At 39.0% G+C, this 24,399-nt stretch overlaps 1 protein-coding gene across 6 annotated transcripts in view; it reads left to right on the forward strand.

Moving 5' to 3' along the window:
* The window catches only part of dcc (DCC netrin 1 receptor), a 520,661-nt gene that overhangs the window by 355,548 nt on the left and 140,714 nt on the right, over positions 1-24,399 (forward strand). For all 6 annotated transcript variants that reach the window (XM_057819874.1, XM_057819873.1, XM_057819875.1 and 3 more), the window contains exon 13: positions 16,499-16,640. In XM_057819874.1, coding sequence (XP_057675857.1) covers positions 16,499-16,640 — 142 coding nt within the window. The remainder of the gene's footprint in view (positions 1-16,498; positions 16,641-24,399) is intronic.

Below are 24,399 nucleotides of genomic sequence, written 5' to 3' on the forward strand. Positions count from 1 at the left end.
TTTCATCCACAGAAGTGTCACTTGCAATGGGATGTTCACATGGGAACACGCTTATAGTGCTGGTACACCTGTATCAGTGTACATATTGTACCCGTGAGTTCTAATATTGAACTTTTTTCTAATATTCTAATAATATAGCCTCTCACTCTCCCTCTTGCTGCTTTTCTTGGTCAGCATGCCCAGGAGCTTGTTAAACACTAGCGGTCGTGTGCTGTGGCAACTCACTGTGTAAGTGAGAGGCTGTTCTCAGCAACGTGAGCATCAAAGCTTGAATGGATTAAAGTGGACTCACTCAATGAAGCATTTAATAAAGACATGCATTTTTCCTATGTTATTCTTATTTTAAAAGAATTCACATTATGAAGGCAGCACCGTGGGACTGTAAGAAAATGAAAGTGTAACGTCGTTACTTAGGATAGCAGTTGCGCACTCAACACTTGGAAAATATCAGATAGAAACATGGTGTGGCGCCACGTACATTTCCTGGAAGCGAAAACCACAACCGGAGACGACCAGGGGGACATGTGCGTGAAGGCTGCCGAGGCAGGCGGAGCCTCTCGAGGCAGCCGTTTTGTAAGTCTCTCCTGGAAGTGGCCTGGAAGTCCTTTTCTTCTGTTGTAAATTCCCTTGGCGAATCAGCTCATTCCACTAACTAGTCAAATTAACCGTGAAGGAGTGTGACAGCAAAAAAAAAAAAAAAAAAAAAAAAAAAAGGACAATGAACTCACTCACACTGGCTCTAATTTTAGTCGCAAAATGCCCCCATTTAGGGGCAGTCTGGAGCCCTGTATTTACATCGGAGCTGCTCTGTTAAGTGGTTCACTAGTTTTTGGATCTATTCTTTGGAAATTTTACTGTCTTGGATAAAAGTTTATTTTATTTTAAGTTATAATTATTACTTTCAATACTTTCTTTCCTGATTTGGATGATGAAGGATGGGGCCCAGGACTTGAACTTCATTTATTATTATTTATTTATTTATTCATCTTTGTTTGCTTCATTTGCTGTTTCTGATTGTGTATCATATTGCCTCTGCAAAGCCCTTTGAGACAACATTGTTGTGATTTAGGGCTATACAAATAAAATTGAAATGAAATGAATTGGAAAATGGATGGAAATGGATGGATGGATGATTTATAAAGTAGACTTTTAGAATTTTTTTTTTTTTTAATTTAAAAAATAAGAGGCACTCCTTTGTGGTAAGTAATCTGGATTATCCAATGGTGGGATATTGACATGCCATTTAATTCATGCATGTTTACTGTACTTTTAATATTTTACAAATACAAAAACTGGCAAATATTTAAAATTGCCGTCAAGCTATAATAATCTAGTTACAGGGGTGCTGGAAGTCACTCACAGGAGGGGGTGCTGAGTATCTTTTTAGTTTTTCCCATACAAAAATAGCCGTTTTGGTCCAAATTTGTCATGCTTGTACGTTTTCTCCATACACAGGGTGCACAATGGCAGTACACACACATGCTGGATAGTTTACGTAATACTACTAGGCTACGATAAAGGCAGCGTTCTATTTCACCTACAGTCTGTGTTGGAGTTTTTGTATTGGAAATAAAAGTGCCTGTATACTATAATCCAATTCCCCGCAGCTAGACGGCACAATAATACACAAACACATTTCAAAACTAAAAAGTTCAATAAGCCTCGGTTTAACACGCCCTTTTCACAAATAACGCAAATAACTTTTTCAACATATATATTTAATCCCCAAAGTTAAATACGTTATTGTCAAATGTTTTATATATTTATTTTTACCCGCCTGAAATTCTACCAAAACACTTTTTTTCTCGCCAGCACCAGGGGGTGCTGCTGCACCCTCAGCACCCAACTTCCCGCGCCACTGTCAAGTCACGTTCAATTCAATATCTCTCCTGCACGCACTTTGACTGCATCATTTTTCGCAGTTTCAGGATGAAAAATTTGTTAAAGATTATTTATGCGTCTACGTTGTGGTGACGGCGGACCTACGCCGTTTACGTAGACCCAATTTCCGACCCTATGCCATAGCCTGACGTGCGCCTCCAAAAAATCCTGACGCATCTCGTGAATGTCAAAGGACTGTGATTGGTCTGCTCAGAACGTTGTTTGCGGTTCAGCACAACAACACCGCCGTTTTCAAATATTCGCAAACTTCCTCTGTGTCGCCTATGCTTCAACATTTTTATGAACAACATTTATTGTTCAATAATGATTAGCAGCTGCAACTTCAAATACAAACGTTGCATCTCCGTTTCCATTGCTGTCTATGACCGAAGGAAAACTAAACGAAATCGACATGAGTCCACTAAAACCGCACAAAGACAAAACCACACGACTCAAGTGGCTTGGCAGTGGATGACAGAGCAACGCGTTTCCTTGACACACAACTTTGAATGCTCAATAACGACGTAGGGTCAATGCCAGGAGTGCCTAAGTCCAGTCCTCGAGAGCCCCTATCCAGCTTCTTTTCCATGTCTCCCTCCTCCAACACACCTTAATCAAATAATCAGGATCGGTATCAAACTTCTCCAGAGCTTGCTGTTGAGCTGATCATTTGATTCAGGTGTGTGTCCAGGAGCTCAGTGATGCCGAGCTTATCAAATTTAATTCTTCTTGTTCTCGGGTAGGCCGAGGTGTCTTGGCTCCACCGAAGAGATGACGACAGCGGCGTGTTTTCTTTTGCTTATCAGGCGAGGGCTGATATAGAATGTATTGCTGACTCAGCGCTGGCCTCCTGCTTTTTGAGGAGTGCGCCTGTGTACTATAACTTATAATTCTTATATTGTAATATTAAACTATGGTTAAATGTCTTTTTTATTATATCGAGTGTGTTAGAATAACGCAAACGGTTAGCTGGTGCCTACGAGAAAAAGTACTATCTCCTTCACCTGGTGCAGATCTGGGAGGAGATCCCCAGGACACCCGCCGTCGTCTCATTAGGAGCATGCCCAGGCTTTATAGGGAGGTCATACAGGCACGCGGAGGACACACACACTACTTAGCCTCATTTTGACTGTTTAAAGGACATTGCGTCAAACTTGGATCAGCCTGTAATGTGCTTGTCCGCTTTCATTTTGACTCCAAATACTGACTTCCATGGATTGAAAAATTTGATTTTCTTCAGCACATTCAACTATGAAAAGAACAAAGTAATTAATAAAAATAGTTCATTCATTCAGATCAGCAATGTGTTACTTTAGTGTTCCCTGTATTTTTTTGAGCAGTGTATAGTCACAAACAGCATGGACAGCAGCAAAACTGATTGTACCATAGCGGAGGATGTAGAAGTGGGGTGAGCAGCAGCTGCTACAAAAAAGGCACTTACAAATGTGTAGCAGCAAGATTAGCAGCAGCTATAATAAATGAAATTGCATCTACAGTGGAAATAATAACCATCCTGCAGCAATTAGCAGCCGTTGCATTGCAGTTGTAAAACTTACTAGCCGTAGGACTTGCCAACAATTTTAAAGTAGTTGGCTGTTTTCACATTATCAAGCTGTGAAACAAAAATGCAGGCAAGTAGTCCGAGAAAGAATTACTGCAGCTGTAGTGATTACTAAGTATGAAATAATAGAGACATTATTTTTATCAGTCGTTTTTATTTGATCAAAGCTTATTATGCGGCTTCACCTGATGTTTCTAAATGTGTGCATTGTGATCATTGTAATAGTTTAATTAGGTCAGGCGTTGAGTTACCTCCTTCCCACTTGTGGTGTGTTTGGTCTCATGAGAGAATCTCCGTTCTCCTTCATGGATGGTTTGCCACTGTGCCTCTCTGTCAGTTGTTCCAACATGTATTTAACTTCTGTATCGTTTCCATGGAGACTCCACATCTAACTGTGTGCTGTCAAACTGGGTAATTAGTTAATGAAGCATGCAGTGACGTCGGGCCTGAAGGAGGGCGGTTGGGTAGGAGAGGAAAAGACCAAATATGGAGGTATTTGGCCAAGGTACAACATCCTTTCCTCTCGACTGCTCCTTCCTCCCTTCCATAATCAGTTCTGCTGTAATCAATTAGCAAGGTGAGGAGAAGCAGAGGGAACAGGTGCAAGTTAAATGTTAATGAATTCCTCGGTGGCTCCTGTCACTATAACATTGGCTGACTTTTTCAACTGCTAGCTGGACTGATGGATTGAAACAGACATCATCAATCTGTGAAATGTTTTTTTTTTTTTTTTCTTACCATTACACTAGTTTTGTTTTCGTCAATGATGACGACAATGAAACCAGTGTTGTTCATCTTAATTTAAAAAAGTAATTGATTAGTTACAAATTACTCCTCTCAAAATTTAATTGAGTTATTTACTCATTACCTCATTATAAAAGTAATTAGTTGCTCAGCAAAGTAACTGACGTAACGTTTCATGTTCTACACGTTATAACACATTCTATCACATCTTTCACATCAAAAAATGTTTTTGTTTACTGATTGAAGAATAAAAACACTATATACAGTATTTTAGAACATTTGGTATTTATTTGGAACTGAAACTGAGCAGAACAATAACAATAAGCAGAACACCATAGTGAAGTAAAGTAAAGTAAAATAATAATAATAAAGTTGTTAAAGTGACAATAATAATATTATTGATTGATTGTTTGATTAATCATTTCTTTCATACCAATGCAACTTCTCATGGGCTCTCCAGATGTCTGCTTTGGTTGAAATGTACTCCAGTTCCTCAAAAGACTTTTTAAGCTCAATCTTCATTTTTTTGTATTCACCGTCTATGAATTTTACAAAGGTTCGTCGGCATGGGGCATCCCCCTTCCTCCTCCTCGTTTTAGTATTTTAGCGATTATACAACCCCTAGCAAACAGTATGGAAACACCAGTTTTGGACGAGCACTCACTCAGACATTTTATGATTTAGATAAAAACTCAGATAAAAAGCTCATTGGCATTCGGAAACACTAAAAGAAATGGATAAAAAACATTGTGGTGGTCAGTAAATGTTACTTTTACAGAGCAAATGCAGGGAAATAAATATAGAATCACTCCATTCTGAAGAAAAAAAAATATGGAATTACTCCATTTTGAGTCGAAAATACAGACACACTCAGTCAATTTCCTTTCCTTAATTGGGCCCCTCTCTCTGATTAGATGTGCTCGTTAGTGAGCAGTTAAAACAGTGCAGTTATCACACCTTGGAGAGCTGATGGACCAAGTAAATTCACAAGAATCATGGCTCCAACAAGAGGGACTTCTCTTGAGACCAAAGAGAGGATTATCAAACTTCTTGAAGAAGGTAACGTTACACGTATGGTTGCCAAAGATGTAGGCTGCTCACAGTCAGCTGTATCAAAAATCTGGACCAGCAAGTAAAAACAGCATGGCAAGGTTGTTAAAGTTAAGCGTACTGGTAGACTGAGGAAGACATCCAAATGTCATGAGAGACAACTAAAGGCCATATGTCTTGAAAACAGTAGCTGTACAACAAGACAAATGAAGAAGAAATGGGAGGAAGCTGGAGTCAATGTATGTGGCAAAATCGCCTGAAGGAAATGGGATTTTCATACAGGAAAGCTAAAAGGAAACCATCATTTACACTTAAACAGAAAAGAACAAGACTGTAATGGGCTAAGGAGAGGCAATCATGGGCTGTGAATGACTGGATGAAGGTTATTTTCAGTGTTGAGTCAAGAATCTGCATTGGACAAGGTGATGATGCTGGAACTTTTATTGGGTCCCGTTCCAATGAAATTTACAAAGATGACTCCCTGAAGAAAACAGAAATTCCCTCAGTCCTTGATGATATGGGGCTGCATGTCAGGCAAAGGCACTGGGGAGATAGCTGTGGTTAAATCTTCAATAAATGCGCAAGTTTACATTGACATTTTAGACAGCTTTCTAATCCCGTCAATTGAAAAAATGTTTGAGGATAATTAAATCATTTTCCAAGATGACAATGCATCATGCCACAGAGCTAAAACTGTTAAAGCATTCCTTGGAGAAAGACTCATCCAGTCAGTGTCATAGCCTGCAAATAGCCCAGATCTCAACCCTATTGAAAACCTGTGGTGGAAATTGAAAAAATGGCTCCGACCTGCAAGGATGATCTGGGAACTGTAATCAAAGAGAGTTGGCACCAAACCGATGAAGAATGCCGTTTGTCACTCATCAAGTCCATGCCTCAGAGACTGAAAGCTGTCATAAAAGCCAGAGGTGGTGCAACTAAATACTAGAGATGCGTTTTGGTTGTTATTTCTTCATTTGTTTCTCATGATTCCATATTTTTTTCCTCAGAATCAGAATGGAGTGTGTAACATCTTTATGTCACACTGCTGTTGCCATAGTGTGCACTTCCTGTGGGTGTGGTATTACAGTATAAAAGGGAGATCCTGTATTTATTTCCCTGCACTTGCTCTATAAAAGTAACATTTACTGACCACCACAATGTTTTTTATTCATTTTAGTGTTTCTGAATGCTAAAGAGTTGCACTTATGAACTAATTCATTATTTTTCAAGCTTTCGTTCTACATAATAAAATGTCTGAGTGAGTGCTCGTCCGAGACTGGTGAATCCCTACTTTTTGCTAGGAGTTGTAGCTCCGCATGTCTCAGATTCCAAAGTGGACATGGGTAACATGTTTTCAACTGTGTACCTGGCAATCAGTGTGTTCAGTGCGGCCTTGGTGGTCATCTGTTGCTGTCACGAAAAATAGAGCGTTACTTGTTTCAACACAGTGGCTCCATCTCTTGCGCGGGCTGTATTTGGACTTGGGGGTGGGCTGGCAGCATCAGCGACAAGTTTGCTGTTGGCGTGTGTTGATGTGAGGTGCTTCATAAGGTTAGAGTTGCTTAAGAAAGACGTGGATTAAGTTTTTTTTTTTTTTTTTCACTGGACACAACATGCGTGTTACTTAAAAATTCTTGCCTTTACTTTCTAAGAGCAAGAAGTAGTGTCGGTACTTCCAGTTTGAAATCGCTGGCCCGTCGTCATTACTGCTGTTTTGTTTTGTTTGCCAGAGAGTGCAGTGAGACTACAAGAGTTAGCAGGGCATGACCCGCCCACCTAGCCAATCATCATTGTGTTTGTAATCACCTCACCACCCCCTTCCTCCGTCCCCCCTTCGCTCTGCTCTCTTCAGTCTGACGGCATTGCAAAGATGTGAAAAGTAATTACCGTGAATTTTACCTTTACCGCTACTTTTTTCCTTCATTTTGAATCCTGCGGCTTATAGTCCAGTGTGCCTCATTTGTTGATTTATTTGAGTTAATAGTAAAGTTGCATCGATACCGATACCAGTATCGGCAGGGTGCGCCGATCCGGCCCGAATTGGTGGTATCGGTATCGATGAGTATCAACATTTAGGGCGCCGATACCATCTACTGGCATCACTTGAACGCAAATGTACTGTCCTCCCCACGTGAGCTAACTTCCCAAATCCCGATGCATGACATCTGTGTGTCTTTGTCTTGAAGTTACCAAACGAAATTAACACCTTCGTCTTCAATATTAAGGATGTAAACTACAACGCATATCCGTGATATTACACTGCTCATTTAGCATGACATTCACAAATGATTAGCATGCATAAGCTAACGCCTGCCATTGTAGAGCCGATGGGATCAGAAAGGTTAAAACCGTGGGAGACTAAGCAAACTCATGGTTTCATGATAAACAATGAGTGGCAAATTAAGAGCGCCGTATTTCAAACTTGTCCTGTTTCTGAAAGTCGATTGTCATATGCTGGTGTTGTGCAGTAAAGAGCAGAAGTGACTTCTGTGGCCAGAAAACACTCTAGCGGCACAGCGCGCACACTAGATATCATCAAATAGCAACCTAGATGTGCTACATTAGATCCCATGCCATTAGCTGCGTGAGCCCAGAGTGACGCGTAGTCCATATACTACATTAATGAATTAGAAACCGCCATGACTGAAGCTAAGCAGGCCAAATCAATCCATACCAGTGACTATAGATAATGCTGCAAGTACTGTTAATTCAGTACCATGTTACAGATGGACTCGGACCACAAATAGGATGTTTTGCTTATATGGTAAATATAGCTGCTCAGAGAGCTGCAGCAATCAACAGTGTGTCCCACTTTACTAACAGTAAAGATTGTTCTCAGCACTTATATACAAAATTTCTTCAGATCAGTAAGAAGTAAGCACATAAATATTATGCACTAAAATGCTTGTTTATATGATGGCACTGTAATTTTTGCTTATATGATGGCACTGTTATTTTTGCTTGTTAGCAAATAAATAAATAAAATAATAATAATAACAGTTGTATTTTCTGTTTCAGAACATTAAATGTATTGAATTGTATCGAAAATCGTACCGAACCATGACTTAACTGTATCGTTGCATCCCTTGTACGTGTGTGTATATATATATATATATATATATATATATATATATACAGTGCCTTGCAAAAGTATTCGGCCCCCTTGAATCTTGCAACCTTTCGCCACATTTCAGGCTTCAAACATAAAGATATGAAATTTAATTTTTTTGTCAAGAATCAACAACAAGTGGGATACAATAAACCATGATATATTACTTGGGAAAATGGAAAGATACGGGTTTAGAGGCATTGTTCTGGAATGGTTAAAAAGTTACATGGGAAATCGCAAGCAGTACGTACAGATTGGTGATTACAGATCATCATTATCGGACATTACAGTTGGAGTACCACAGGGCTCTGTATTGGGTCCAAAACTCTTTATACTATTTATCAATGACCTATGTATGACATCTAAAAAATTAAAATTTCTACTCTTTGCAGATGACACCAGCATCCTATGCTCAGGAAAATTTTTAACGAATCTGATGCATGAGGTAATGACTGAATTAACATATCTGAATCACTGGTTCACGCTAAACAAATTATCAATAAATATGGAAAAAACTAAATATATTTTGTTTGGAAATAGAAAGACAGAAACGACAGAAAAGATAATTATAGACAATAGCGAAATTGAGCGAGTAACTGAGACTAAATTTTTAGGTTTAATACTGGATGATGAACAGTTGAATTGGAAGTCACAAATAAAGCACATAAAAACAAAACTGGCAAAAAGTGTTGGACTACTGAACAAAACGAAACCCTTTTTAAATTATAAAGCACGCCATATCTTGTTCTCTTCATTAGTAATGCCATACCTCAGCTACTGTGTGGAGGTTTGGGGCAATACATATCCCAGCAATTTACAGTCACTTGTGGTACTTCAAAAAAAGGCAATAAGAATAGTGCACAAGGCTAAATACCTCGAACATACAAATAGACTGTTCTTGGAATCCAAGCAGTTAAAATTCCTGGATCTAGTCAAATTCAAAACGGCCATAATCATGTTCAAGGCACGGAAAAATGCATTACCTGGAAATATACAAATTTTGTTTTCAAATAGACAAGGAGGGTATAATCTGAGAGGGGAGTTAAATTTCAAAAAGCAATACCACCGTACAACAAAAAAGAGTTTTTGTCCTTCAATTTTAGGTGTGGACTTGTGGAACAAACTTACTGAGGACCTAAAGAAAAGCGCTAATTTGAGCGTGTTTAAGAGAAAATACAAAGATCTTGTTTTCTGTAATTATAGAAATGAATTATAGTATTTATGTTGAGAAAATGTTGAGTGATGCCAACAATTGTTCTTTAGGCATTAGTGAACTGTTGTGAATTGTATTTGTTTTGTCTGATTCATGCTGATGAGTAGGTAGCGGACAAAGGGGTAGGATTCATATAAGTTTTTACTTCTTCCTACTCCTTTTCGAATCTTATGTTTTGTTTGTATTCTTGTATATCCATAATGTGATGCATGTTTTCGAAATAAAATTCAATCAATCAATCAATCAAACAATCGTGAAGTGGAACAACATTTATTGGATAATTTAAACTTTTTTAACAAATAAAAAACTGAAAAGTGGGGCGTGCAATATTATTCGGCCACTTTACTTTCAGTGCAGCAAACTCACTCCAGAAGTTCAGTGAGGATCTCTGAATGATCCAATGTTGTCCTAAATGACCGATGATGACAAATAGAATCCACCTGTGTGTAATCAAGTCTCCGTATAAATGCACCTGCTCTGTGATAGTCTCAGGGTTCTGTTTAAAGTGCAGAGACCATTATGAAAACCAAGGAACACACCAGGCAGGTCCGAGATACTGTTGTGGAGAAGTTTAAAGCCGGATTTGAATACAAAAAGATTTCCCAAGCTTTAAACATCTCAAGGAGCAGTGTGCAAGCCATCATATTGAAATGGAAGGAGCATCAGACCACTGCAAATCTACCAAGACCCGGCCGTCCTTCCAAACTTTCTTCTCAAACAAGGAGAAAACTGATCAGAGATGCAGCCAAGAGGCCCGTGATCACTCTGGATGAACTGCAGAGATCTACAGATGAGGTGGGAGAGTCTGTCCATAGGACAACAATCAGTCGTACACTTCACAAATTTGGCCTTTATGGAAGAGTGGCAAGAAGAAAGCCATTTCTCAAAGATATCCATAAAAAGTCTCGTTTAAAGTTTGCCACAAGCCACCTGGGAGACACACCAAACATGTGGAAGAAGGTGCTCTGGTCAGATGAAACCAAAATTGAACTTTTTGGCCACAATGCAAAACGATATGTTTGGCGTAAAAGCAACACAGCTCATCACCCTGAACACACCATCCCCACTGTCAAACATGGTGGTGGCAGCATCATGGTTTGGGCCTGCTTTTCTTCAGCAGGGACAGGGAAGATGGTTAAAATTGACGGGAAGATGGATGCAGCCAAATACAGGAACATTCTGGAAGAAAACCTGTTGGTATCTGCACAAGACCTGAGACTGGGACGGAGATTTATCTTCCAGCAGGACAATGATCCAAAACATAAAGCCAAATCTACAATGGAATGGTTCAAAAATAAACGTATCCAGGTGTTAGAATGGCCAAGTCAAAGTCCAGACCTGAATCCAATCGAGAATCTGTGGAAAGAGCTGAAGACTGCTGTTCACAAACACTCTCCATCCAACCTCACTGAGCTCGAGCTGTTTTGCAAGGAAGAATGGGCAAGAATGTCAGTCTCTCGATGTGCAAAACTGATAGAAACATACCCCAAGCGACTTGCAGCTGTAATTGGAGCAAAAGGTGGTGCTACAAAGTATTAACGCAAGGGGGCCGAATAATATTGCACGCCCCATTTTTCAGTTTTTTATTCGTTAAAAAAGTTTAAATTATCCAATAAATTTTGTTCCACTTCACGATTGTGTCCCACTTGTTGTTGATTCTTGACAAAAAATTAAAATTTTATATCTTTATGTTTGAAGCCTGAAATGTGGCGAAAGGTTGCAAGGTTCAAGGGGGCCGAATACTTTTGCAAGGCACTGTATATATATATATATATATATTTTTTTTTTTTTTTGCAAACGCGATGCTAGGTGGCTCCAATAATACCTGACTGAAGCCAATAGTCTAAAACTACGCCCATATGATGCTATGGTAGATATCACATAATATAGAACTAGATGCAAATGACAGACACGGCGGCATTAGCAACATGTATAAAGAAGTAGATGCGTTAGTAAACAGCCGCCATCTTAGAGCAGTAGACCTCTCAGAAAGGCTCTGTTGTAGAGAAACTTCCTAGCGAACCTAAGTGTTTTTATCTAAAATGCTCCTAAAACGGAAAAATCTTGACTTAAATCTTACTTTAAATTATGAAACAGTTTTAAAACTTACACATGTCGAAAGTAGACAGAAGGGAACAAATACAATAACGGGAGCAATTTTAACAATTTTAACCGTTAATTCACAACGTTCCACACATAGCAAAGGTTGCTATCTAGTTATCGCAATATCCACAATACCCCTGTGTCTAGTTAAGTTTAGGGTAAAGAATTGGGCTAGGGCCAACTGTCCCAAAAACCATTTAAACTTCACATTGTGTGAACTGTTTTATTTATTTATTTATTTTGAGGGGGGGAAAAAAAAAAAACATGAAAATTATCACCGGTTACTTTCCCAAGTAACTAATTACTCTTCCATTCAGGTAACTGAGTTACTAACTGTTGAGAGAAATGGTGGAGGAAATGTTTTGTATTCATAAATGTGTCCTCAGTTAATGTTGAAATAATGTTCCTATTGCTTGTTATTATTGACATATTATATTTTCGCCACAAGATGGCAGGATGGGACTTAATTGTCTAAAGTGCTACATTTATTACTTCTTTGTGTTTGACTTTGATGACTTTGATTTGTGGGATTGCCTGTGAAGACAGCAATGAGAGAGGATGTATCCACATGTCAATGGAAATTAAACACGCCAAGTTTTGGCTAAAAGACAACTTGTTCTCCGTCAATTCTTCCTACGAACACAACGTTGAGCTGCAACCACCTCAACACTAAGGCAATTACTTTTTGGGAGAAGTAATTTGTAACTGTCATTAATTGCTTTTTTAAAGTAAGATCAACAACACTGGCGCTAACGCAAGTGTACAGCTCCATCCATGCAGTAGTGCACTGTCTCTCTCGCTCTTTGCTGACGTAATAGCTGCATGAAATTGGGAGACGTGACAGACTTGAATCTTTCATCAATTGCAACTGAGCGTACTGAAATTGAGACAGTGTCACAGTTTAGGTGTATTGGATTTATAATTGATGATTGATGATCTTTTAAGCCTCATTTTCAGCATTTGGTCAAAAATTGAAGCTGAAATCAGGTTTTTATTTTAGAAACAAGGCCTGTTTTCCCTTCGAGTCTGAAAAGAGGCTTGTTAAATCAACTTTTATGTCTGTACTTAACAATGGCTATGTCCTTTATTTACATTCATTTCTCATTGTCTTCATGCCTTGGATACTGTCTACCATGGAGCACTGAAATATATTACAAACTTCAGATCTTGTACTCACCACTGCTCTTCTTAGACCGGGGTTGGATGGTCTGCTGTGTCTTTCACTGGCAGGTCTTTGTTTATAAGGCAGTTATTGGCCTGCTTCCATCTTATCTGGGGAGTTATCTCACTCAAAAAAGCACTGGGAGTCAGAATCTTCAGTCTCAGGACTTGTTTTTATTGACTGTACCGAGGGTCCGCACTGCATTGAGTAGCAGGGTTTTCATGGAATGCATGAAATGCATTTTCTGCATGGAATGAGCTACAAAAAAAAAAAAACTAAGTAACCCTAAAATTACAGGATCTGGAATCACTCGATGCTTTTAAGGTTCTTCTGAAAGCCTTGGAAGCAATTACATTTGACTGTAGCTGCTATGACCGCTGATTTAGTTTTTTTTTAAATTATTGTTCTGTGAACTGTTTTATGTGCTTTGTTTTCAACTGTGTTTGTTTGTGCTGCTGCCTGTCTTGGCCAGGACTCTCGAGTAAATCGAGGAGATTTTTAATTTCAATAAGATTTTTTCCTGGTTAAACAGAGGTTAAATCGGATTTTAACCACATACGAAAGTGACCTAGATCGGATATGAAATAGTCCACTTTTATGCGACCTGTCCCATTCAGACCATCAAGTTAATGTGTCGAAAAAGCATGAAGAAATTGGATTTGTGCATTCAGACCTGTGGTATGAACTAAGCCTAAGACTAAGGGGGAAAACACATGGGAGGCGATGAGTGATGGCGAAATGCGAAAGTCATTGCCGTTGAGCTGAAAGCCAACAGAGGGGGCATGATAGGACTGTAGTGGCAAACGACCGCGACATGCATCGCCCTCTGGCTGTGCATCATCGCTCGTCTCTGATTGGCTTTGAATTTGGAGGGCATTTCAAAATTCCCCGTCTTTTCTGAGCACCAACAACTTCCCATGCTGCTGCCTTTTTATTTATGTCCTGGAAATCATGCTGAGAAGTATCATAAAGTATGTGCTCATTGCACATACACTGCTACACGCTCCTCGATGTTGAGTTTATTATTTTTTTTTTATATGACAAGCAATGTTAAACAATCATTTAAACATGTAAAGAAACAAACCTACAAGAGATACAAGAGAAAAATTACGTATCCACATTTTTTTTAATTCCCATGTTGACAAAGTGCGGCGTGTGGATATCAATTTCCGGGTTGGTCATTGTCCTTGCAGGTGATTTGTCAATCAATACATCCGTTGCTGATTGGTTGTAGCGCCAAGTGACAACGACAGAAATCGAACCACTTCCTATTTTCTTATATCGCGTCGCTGGTCTGTGTGTGCACATGTACGTGTACGAGCGCGAAATTTCAGATGCACGAATATCGAGCGTCGCTTTGCTGCAAGGGGGTTGGTGATTTTCGCCTCATCATGCTCGTTCCATCGAAAATGTATTGAACGCGAGCAACGTCCCCTCCTGTGTGTTTTGCCCCTAAGACGAAAATTAAAAGGCCTGCCAAAGACAACACTGGATGACACCTTGAAGGTAATATTACTCTTTACTGTATTTACTGTTCTACTGTTTGTGTTACTCTAACACACCCAATATAAAATAAATAGCATTTAAGTCATAGTTTAAGAAAACAAATAGAATGCATTTGAAGTATGAGTAGTTGGATTTGGAGTGATTAGACGATGGGCAAATAAGGGCATAACAACGACAGGATGCCTGCTGACTACGGAAGCCCAACGTGCAAGTCATGCAGCTGAATGAGCAAGACTGACGATGACGGACCGAGACAAGCAGGTGATGGCCAAGACATTTGCAAGCCCACGTCTCGACCAATAAATCCCGCCATCAGTTCTTCTGGAGGCCAACAATAGACAGTCCAGAACAATGGCAGGACATCGTCTCTTGCCACAAGCAACGCCCGACAACAAGAAGACTCCACGGCTGAGAATTTGAACACTCAGTGCTCCTTTTGTGCCGAGGCTGACAAAATCTTTAACTCTGGTTGCCTTGGCAACAGTGACGCATGGACTCCTTTGCCCAGTGTGGAGAATTATCCAATTACGCTAAACAACACCCAAACACACCGTTCTTCCGAACTCAGCCCGCCTCACCAGTTACCTGGTACACCAGACTCACCGCTGTTCCAGCTATCGAGTCTGGCCACCATTCGGTGGATACAATTTCCAGGGCGGAGTAAGCCACAGCAAACAGACAGCGGAGTGGACCAATCAGCGACGGGCAGACGTGACGTTAGTAAAACGACGAGGGCAGGACGAGGGACTTGCGCGCGGAAGTAAACATACGAGGAGAGCGGAGTTTATGCAACATGGCTAGCGCGAGACGGACTGTTGTCAATGACTCGTGTCGATGTGTTTTTGGTAATTTAAAACTGATTTTACCGTGGATTGGAACATATTCTCGGCTCTCCTGCCCACCATCTGTGTTGTTGTGGAGACGACTTCCGACGCGCAAGAGTGACGTTGCTCGTTAAGAACACGTCACGCAAATAAATGAATTGATTTGCCGATTGATTTTGTACGTGCTCGAGAGGCCGTTAATGAGCTGGTTCCCAGACTTTTCTCTCAGTGTGTGAAAAATACAGGGAGAACAGTCTGGCCGTGCCAGGCAACCTCACCAGAGCCTTCAAAAGACTGAATTTGTGAGCTAGCGCTGTCTATTTTCTGGAATCTTTTGTGGACCTGTAATTTGGTGACCCTGGATCCAGCCTTCCTCTTCGTCTGGGTCTGTTTGATGTTTTTGCCTGGCTGTCTGATAGCTGTCGACTTGGAATAAACTGTCAACTTGTGTTTCAAAGCCTTCTTCCGGCTATTAAAATGGTGTCAGTACAGGAGGTTAAAATGTTAAAAACATAAAAGTTTTGGCCGGATTATTGGGGTTGTGCCGTCCCGTGTCGTTAGAATTGCACTAGCGCCGTTCTGGCAATCTGGCTAAAAGGTCAAATTCCAACAACCTACAATCAAATGTTTGAATTTTCTTGAACATGGGATGCAGTTCATTGTGATTCTTGGAACACTTGTTATTAATGTATATTTTTTAAAAGTATAGGAGATGAGTGACTTCCAAAGGATTTCATAACTACACATTTCCTCCAACTTCTGTTTCAACCATTAAGTATTGTATGGTCACAAATACTAAACAGAATCTGGATAGCTCGAATAAAATAGAAACTGACCCTTTAGACAAACTAGAATAAAGGAGAATAATGCATAGAGAAACAGAGTAAAGGGTGAATCATCTTTTTGATGAATGCTTTTTGTAATCCATTTGTCTTAATTCATTAGTGTGCTGCAGCCAATGAGTATAGGATGGCTGATAGCATTGCACATTTGGGTCCTGGCAAACATCTGTTGTGTGTGTAGTTGTTTGGTAAGGGCGAAGTGTATTGTTAACATGCAAATTTACCAATTAACATTCACTAAACATAGACCTCCACACAAACAAAAGCATTCACAGACTAAAAATATAACCACATCACTACTGCCTTAAATTGGACTGATTTAAATACAAAGAAATACTGTAGGATACTTCCTATTGCATTGGAACAATAAATGAAAGGTTGAATTGAATTGAGGTTTCCAAGTGACTGCGGTCCAACCATTCCATTCATATGCTCTTGTAATAGCTCACCGTCAACTTATTGTTCTTGAGGCTCAGTTGGTTTTGTTACATGTGATTTTTCAGAGCATTAAGGTGTCATGGCAGCCACCTGCCCGCAGCGCTCAGAACGGCATCATCAGCGCTTACAAGATCAAATATAGAAAGACCGGTCGCCGTGGAGACCAGGAAGCCATTGAGCCCAACAACCTCTGGTATCTTTTCACAGGTGAGAATCCAGCCTTTATATTTTAGTGTTTAAATAAAACAGCACACACTTCACATCAATAAAAGTGAGAGGCCAGCCGGACAACGTATAAGGTTGAGTGTTTTGTATAGTTAAGCACAATTTTTGAAGATGAAGCACATGTTGAGGACGATATGGTAAGGGAGCCCGGGGCAATGTGAGACATTTTTTACATTTGCTCTCCTTCAAGCAAGCTAAAACAACAAACCAATAAAGTTAGCATATTTCCTATTCATTTAGGATATTTCCTAGCAATGGAAATTATCAGAATGTACTCAGGATGAATAGTATTGAAAATATAACTACTTAAAAAGTGGTATTGTGTCTTACCCTACCCCATCGAAAGTGCAAACTGAAACAGACGAGAACAATGAAATGGGTAAAGTGAGCCACATCTGAGTCAGTTGACCAGGCTCATTCAGGTGGACCATGTGCAGTGAATGCATTAGTATCAGTTACTAAATTATCTGAAGCCAGTAGTTTATCTGCAGGTGGATCATTTGCATGGGTTGGCCATCCAGATCTTATGCAGTGGCTCAGGGTCTGGCCTGTCTGACACCATGGATGGTGCAAATGCTTAATCAAAGAAAATTCAGTAGATCTAAATCCAGATGTGATGTTGTGTAGTGTCACTGCTGACATGAATGAGTGAAGTGAGACATCTGACTTTACCCCACATCATTTGCCTCACTTTACCCCATCGTCGCAATTTTGTAAAAAACAACCTCTCATATCAACACAAGCTTAAACTTAAGCTAACATCATCACATTGGTTTATATGTTGTTAGTAGAGCTGAAACGAATACTCGAGCAACTCGGTTTAAAAAACTGTTCCGAATAATTTTATTCCCCTCGAGGAATCGTTTAATTTTGCCAGCTCTAAGCATCACGTTTTGCCCGGACTACCTTTAATGCGGGAGAACGCTCTGACGTGACGTGCGTGGAGGAAGAAGCAATGATACCTGACTGCAGCCGAGAGCCGCTACAAACTCTGCCAACGTTTCTAAAAACTATGCCCGCATGTTGCTACAGCGGTAGCAGGTAGTGTCTGATGCCTCTCATAGATATCACATGTATATCGAACTAGATGCGAAATGACAGACTCGGCGGCGTTAGTAAACAGCCGCCATCTTAAAGCAATAGACTACTCAGCACTAATAAATAAGATTAATGTTACTGTCCCTTGCTCACGTAACGTTAGCCCTGCAGAGGTTTCTATTAATTATGACGAGTATTGATGCGTGGCTAATGTGTCTTACATACAGGCTTTATTTAATCTGTAAAAACATAGCGCTGTAGAGTGATGAGGGTGTAAAATAAAAACATAATAAAGCTAACTGTCAATTTTAGCTCAGTAGTCATTACTGGATAAAACACCAAGTAGCACTGGTCCCCAATGTGCTGAACACTGCAAAAACTCAAAATCCTATCAGGACTTAAGGTTTAGACTATCTTAAAACTTAACTAGAACTTAAAAATAGCTGACACAAATTGAAATTCAATTGAAACACATGGGGAAAAACACCTAACTTTTTAAGTGATGTGTGTTATCAAGTGTAATGACATTTTTAGGTAAGAAATAAGATTTTTTTTTTTCTTTCAAGATCTAGTGTGTCCAGTGGATTACTTTTTTTTCTAGTCACATCTTAGATGCACTTGTTTGCTGTTTTCAACAATGTACTGTACATCAAAAATAAAGACTGATTGACTGAAAATAGTTCCATATTAGGTGATTTGTCTTGTTTTCTCATGTATATTTCTAATCGCTCTTTACCTAAAAAAAAAAATGTTTATCCGATTACTCATTTAATCGATAGAATTTTCAGTCGAATACTCGGTTACTAAAATATTCGATAGCTGCAGCCCTAGTTGTTAGTTCATCAGCATGAGTGTTAAAATATTTTCAAGATAAATTAATTTGCTTTGGTACAACAGCTGATTAAGTTGACAGCAGTGTTGTTACTAACGCGTAAGTAACGCGTAATTGTAATCGGATTACCTTCTTTCAGTAACTAGCAATCTAACGCATTCAGTTTTCCAAACCAGTAATCTAATTAAAGTTAGTTTCCTTAGTGTCTGTGCGTTAGTATTTTTTTTTATAATGTATGTAGAGTGAAGAATATTGTAGTCATGTACGAAGAGCATTTTGAGTTAAAAATGTTAGAAAGGTTCCCACTACACTTTTGTCTCCATGGTAACCGGTCATGGTTACTCCCTGTTTTGGTCTCGCGTCACACACGCTAAGTGTTTTGGGACTGACAAAGGCGAGAAGAGCGCAGGTACACATTTGAGCCGAGTTAGCCAACTGTTGAGATGTGCGAGGGAATATTGATCTCTGTGCATCAATGAATGAACGTGAGTATTTCCCCTTCATTCTGGAGGGTTCCAGCAATAGGTTGGAGCCGCTACATGCGCTGCCGTTTTATAGCTTTGCGACGGCGGGTAGTCATAGCTCCCACTCTTCCTCGTCAAGTCGGTGAGCATTGTTTGGATCATATTTGTGTTGCACATTTATGCCGTGAGGTGACGTGTTAGTTTAGCATCTTTGGGATGTGTTGTAAGCCCGATTGAGTGTAAAGTGCTTAGTTGCCGCCTTGTTTTTTGGCTAAATTGACTACGTGTGTGTACTGCATACTTACGGGTTGTGGGCGCGCATTCGCACCCTCTACCATCAGAGCCATGTAGAAAAAGAATTGTGACACTAGCCACGTTTACATGCTGACTTTTATTCATACCGATTCAAATCATTCCGAATGGAAATTTCACATCAGCTGTTTACATGTCACTTCATCTATTCCGATCCAGCGTTTACACGTGACTGCCTTTATTCCGAAAGGACGTTTGACAACTGCCGTCTGACATGCACAGATTAATCAAAACAAAGCGTCACGTTGCAAAACATGGAGCTCGATCGTCAGATCAGCTGCTGTTTTAACTTTTCGAGTGGAAACAAAACTTCAGAATGATACGCCGTTCATTTAAAAAGTTGTGTGGGTGCGCTGTGCGTGTGCTTGGAAGCCATGTTGCAAATGACGTTACTTACGTCACCGAGTGACGTCACCACGTCAGTACGGAGCATGCGCACAAAGAACGCAACCAGACACCATTCCGCTTCCCTGTTTACATGATATAATTTTACTTCTAATCGGTTTGGGAAAAGGAATATTCCACCCCTGTGAATCGGAATGAAATTCCATTCGGTTTGGGCCTGTTCATTCCAAATGAGGTGTTTATATGGAACACATTTATTTGGTTTGAACAAATATTCCGATTTTAATTGGAGTATTTGGCTTCATGTAAACGTGGCAACTGTGATCTCGAGGTCACATGGTTCATGTCTCTGTACGGTAAGTAGTTCCAAGCACAAGCATTGTTGTCACGGTTTACTATGGAACTTACAGCAGTGATTGCGACATTTATGGAAAAATGGATAAAATAACGCATCTAAGTACTTATTTGATTATTCAACAAATTCCATGCAGTTTGTCAGTTATTTGTCAGTTTCAGGGGCTCCAGAGGTTGCCTGGCACGGCCAGACTGTTTTCCCTGTATTTTTCAAACACTGTGAGAATAGTCTGGGACCCAGCCCATTAACGGCCTCTCGAGCAAGAACAAAATCAACCGTCCAATCAGATTCGTTTATTTGCGTGACGTGTTCTTAACGAGCAACGTCACTCTTCCGCGTCTGAAGTCGTCTCCTCAAAAACACAGATAGTGAACGGGAGAGCCGGGAATATGTTCCAATCCATGGTAAAATCAGTTTTAAATTACCAAAAACACATCCACACAAGTCATTGACAACAGTCTGTCTCGCACTTGCCATGTTGAATAAACTCCACTCTCCTCGCATGTGTACAAGTCCCTCGTCGCTTTACTAACGTCACCTCTGCCCGTCGCTGATTGGTCCGCTCCGCTGTCTGTTTGCTGTGGCTTGCTCCGCTCTGGAAATTTTATCTGCTGAATGGTGGCCAGACTCAATATCTGGAACAGCGGTGAGTCTGGTGTACCAGGCTACTCCGGAGGGGCTAAGCTAGCGCGAGTCAGTGGTGGTTGAAATCAACTCCATCGACTAATTAAAACCCCGCTCACTCGAAGATTAAGCTATATGAGAAAAATTCTGATCTTCTCTTTAAAATTTACTAATCGGAAAGTGAATTACAAGGGGGACATTTTTCTGTAGTCATTCTTATGTTGGGAGAGCAAAGGGTGAAAAATTGGTAAAAAAGTAACCAATAAATTACTTGTAAAATAACTTAGCTACTTTGATAATAAAGTAATCACTAAAGTAACTGGATTACTTATTGGAGGCATAATCAGTAATTCAATTACTTTTACAAGTAATCAAGTAATGTGACAACAATGGTTGACAGAAAGAAAATTTACTTTTACATGCAAAAATATGTTTTTGAGGAAAAACCAGGTTAACCACAGTAGCAGCAGGATCTCTTCTTCATGGACAACATGATGGTTGCATGATCACAAATGTGTTCCCTCCCTTAGATACAGAAGTGTCTCACATTACCCAAGTTAAATTTTCTTTGACTGTTTAAGAAACAACATTAGAATGATTGGAATCATAAACGTAAATTCTGAAGGAAGACAACACACGATGCAGCCACAAACACCAATGGTTGGGGCGTGAACTCACTAGTGTGAGTTGCAAATAATAAATGGTACGGAAATCCTGAACACAGAGCTCATTTCAGCCTGAGGTTTTTCATTTATTTATTTTTTAACTTTGAACTGAGTTCAGACTGAGCTTTTCAATATTTCTTCTATTCTCAGTCTTATTTGTCTGCAAAGTATACTGTATATTCATTTGCACACATTTACATATACACTACAGTTACTAGTGTTTGTGTACCTATGTGTGTCACTCATAATGCCACCAGCTATACTTCCAATGTTATATTTTAAGGATTTAAATGAAACTGATCTTACTTTTCATTATTTTTACTGATGTTATCATCTCTGTTTTCTCATTTCCCTGTAAAAGGGAAATGTTGGTGTACATGTGGCTAGGCGCTTTACACCAAGAACATCTGATTAAATCTTTATTAACACATTTCATTCATATTCAATCCTCGCACAGTTCATTCATATGTAACAAATGTGATTCTTGCTTCAGTCAATAACAAGAGAGTGAGAGATACAAATGGGATTAACTTTATTAATTCACCAATTGCTAGCAACCTCACACCCCAAGGTACTCTGTTTTTGTCCCACTTTAGAGAAACATGCTTGTTAAGTACATTTAAGGCTCTATATTTCCCTTAAGTGTAAATATGAATATATATAGTTGTCTTAAAGAGCCAGGAAATCAGTTGGCGTTGGCTATTACTTCAGGGCGTACCCTGGCTCTCGCTGTAAATGGGCTGGGATAGCCTCAAAACCTCAGAGATGCAGAGAATGGATAGGTGTCTGTGACAGAACCTGTTCACCTTTATTTAATAAGCTGGGTTGCTGTGACTCCATATTCCAACATTAATATATTGTGTCAACAAATAAGGCAGAATAATTACAAGATGACATTTACAACAATGCAATATGTTGCCCAAACGGTGCATAAAAGAGGCTAATGATATCCCCAGTTGTTTCCCATTCAAACAGTCTAGGGCAGGGGTATCAAACTCATTTGGGTTCATGGACCACATTCACAGCAATTTGATCTCAAGTGGGCTTGACCAATATTTGTAGTAATCAGCTATGATTAATGGCAACTACCCTTCCCACATCATTTTGAGTGCAAATACTGTAATTATAAGTAGCCTACACGGTTTGATAGTTTCATCATTGTCATTATAGTTAAAGCTGCTTTAAAATTTTCATTATCAGTATGATTTAAATATATATATATATATATATATATATATATATATATATATATATATATATATATATATATATATATATATATATATATATATATATATATATATATATATATACTACCTGTAATTAATATATATATAAATTACAGGTAGTCCCCGGGTTACGGGTCAGTTCCGTCCCTAGGCTGGCGATGTAACCCGAATTTCCGCATAAATCGGAATTAACCTTTTAAGTACCCCAAAATCTCAAAATCACTAGGCAAAAAGTCAAAAAGTATTGTATTTTTTTAGGGCTGTCAAAATTATCGCGTTAACGGGGGGTAATTATTTTTTTTAATTAATTACGTTAAAATATTTGACGCAATTAACGCACATGCCCCACTCAAACAGATTAAAATGACAGCACAGTGCAATGCCAACATGTTACTTGTGTTTTTTGGAGTTTTGTTGCCCTCTGCTGGCGCTTGGGTGCGACTGATTTTATGGGCTTAAGCACCCATGAACATTGTGTAATTATTGACATCAACAATGGCGGGCTTCTAGTTTATTTTTTGATTGAAAATTTTACAAATTTTATTAAAACGAAAAAATTGGGAGGGGTTTTAACATAAAATTTCTATAACTTGTACTAGCATTTATCTTTTAAGAACTACAAGTCTTTCTATAAATGGATCGCTTTAACAGAATGTTATTAATGTTAATGCCATCTTGTTGATTTATTGTTATAATAAACAAATACAGTATTAATGTACCGTATGTTGAATGTATATATCCATCTTGTGTCTTATCTTTCCATTCCAACAATAATTTACAGAAAAATATGGCATATTTTATAGATGGTTTGAATTGCGATTAATTACGATTAATTACGATTAATACATTTTTAAGCTGTAGTTAACTCGATTAAAAATTTTAATTGTTTGACAGCCCTAATTTTTTTTTTAATGATGGATGATACACTGCCCTCTGGTGGCAGCGTTGGGTCTGGCTGGAATGTCATCTGGTATGACAAAGGAGCATACATGTCTGACATAAATAAAGGACAGCTGCACTCTGGTTTGGCCCACATAAGGCTGTAAGTTGTTTCAGCTAATATATGTTTATGTATGCATTTTTAATTAAAAGTTTAGAGCTACAGTTTGTGGAGTTATGTGTGAGCAATTTGCTATGAGAATTGTAAACACGTTAGCATTTGTAGCATTTAAGATAGCGGATTTTTGTTTGGCAAATTAGGCTAATTTAATCTGCTGAATTTAAGTATTGATCAGACTGCTTGAACACCAATTGTTTTGTGTCAGGTGTTTTATTGATCAGGCTAGATGGACGTTTGAACATCAGTTGTTTTGTGTCAAGTGTTTTATTGTTAAAATGTTTGTCATTTTGAAGAGAAGTGTACATATGGGTTACAGCTGTACAAATTGTCATAAGTGAAGGAAGTAAAAAGCTTCAAAAAGCTTGTTTGCTGTCTGTAAAGCTGAATAACTTTAAGTTTAGTGAGGACAGAACACGTCATATTAATAAAGTAAAAAATATATACTGTGAGGTACAATAAGTAATGTTTACGTGACTTAAAAAAAAAAAAATGCAAATGAGACTCCGGCGTCATTAAGTCAAAATCATGTAAGTCCAATACGTCATAACCCGTGGACTACCTGTATTATTATTATTTTTAGTTATGTTGTGTAGCTGTATACAAACCTGCTGATACTAATGAACATTCGCGACTCACTATTCAAAAGGAACACCAATCGACAACATGGTTTGCGGTATTTTTAGGCAACTTTGAGAAACTAAATGGGCTTTATCTACAGGATGCATAATATACAGTGAGTAAGTCTTATGCGTCAGGCAATGATGGTTTAGTCTGAAATTATACCATGCTCTTAAACTCATTTCATTAAACTGCACAT

The sequence above is a fragment of the Corythoichthys intestinalis genome, chromosome 17 (genome assembly GCF_030265065.1).
Source record: "Corythoichthys intestinalis isolate RoL2023-P3 chromosome 17, ASM3026506v1, whole genome shotgun sequence".
In the NCBI taxonomy this organism is placed as follows: domain Eukaryota; kingdom Metazoa; phylum Chordata; class Actinopteri; order Syngnathiformes; family Syngnathidae; genus Corythoichthys; species Corythoichthys intestinalis.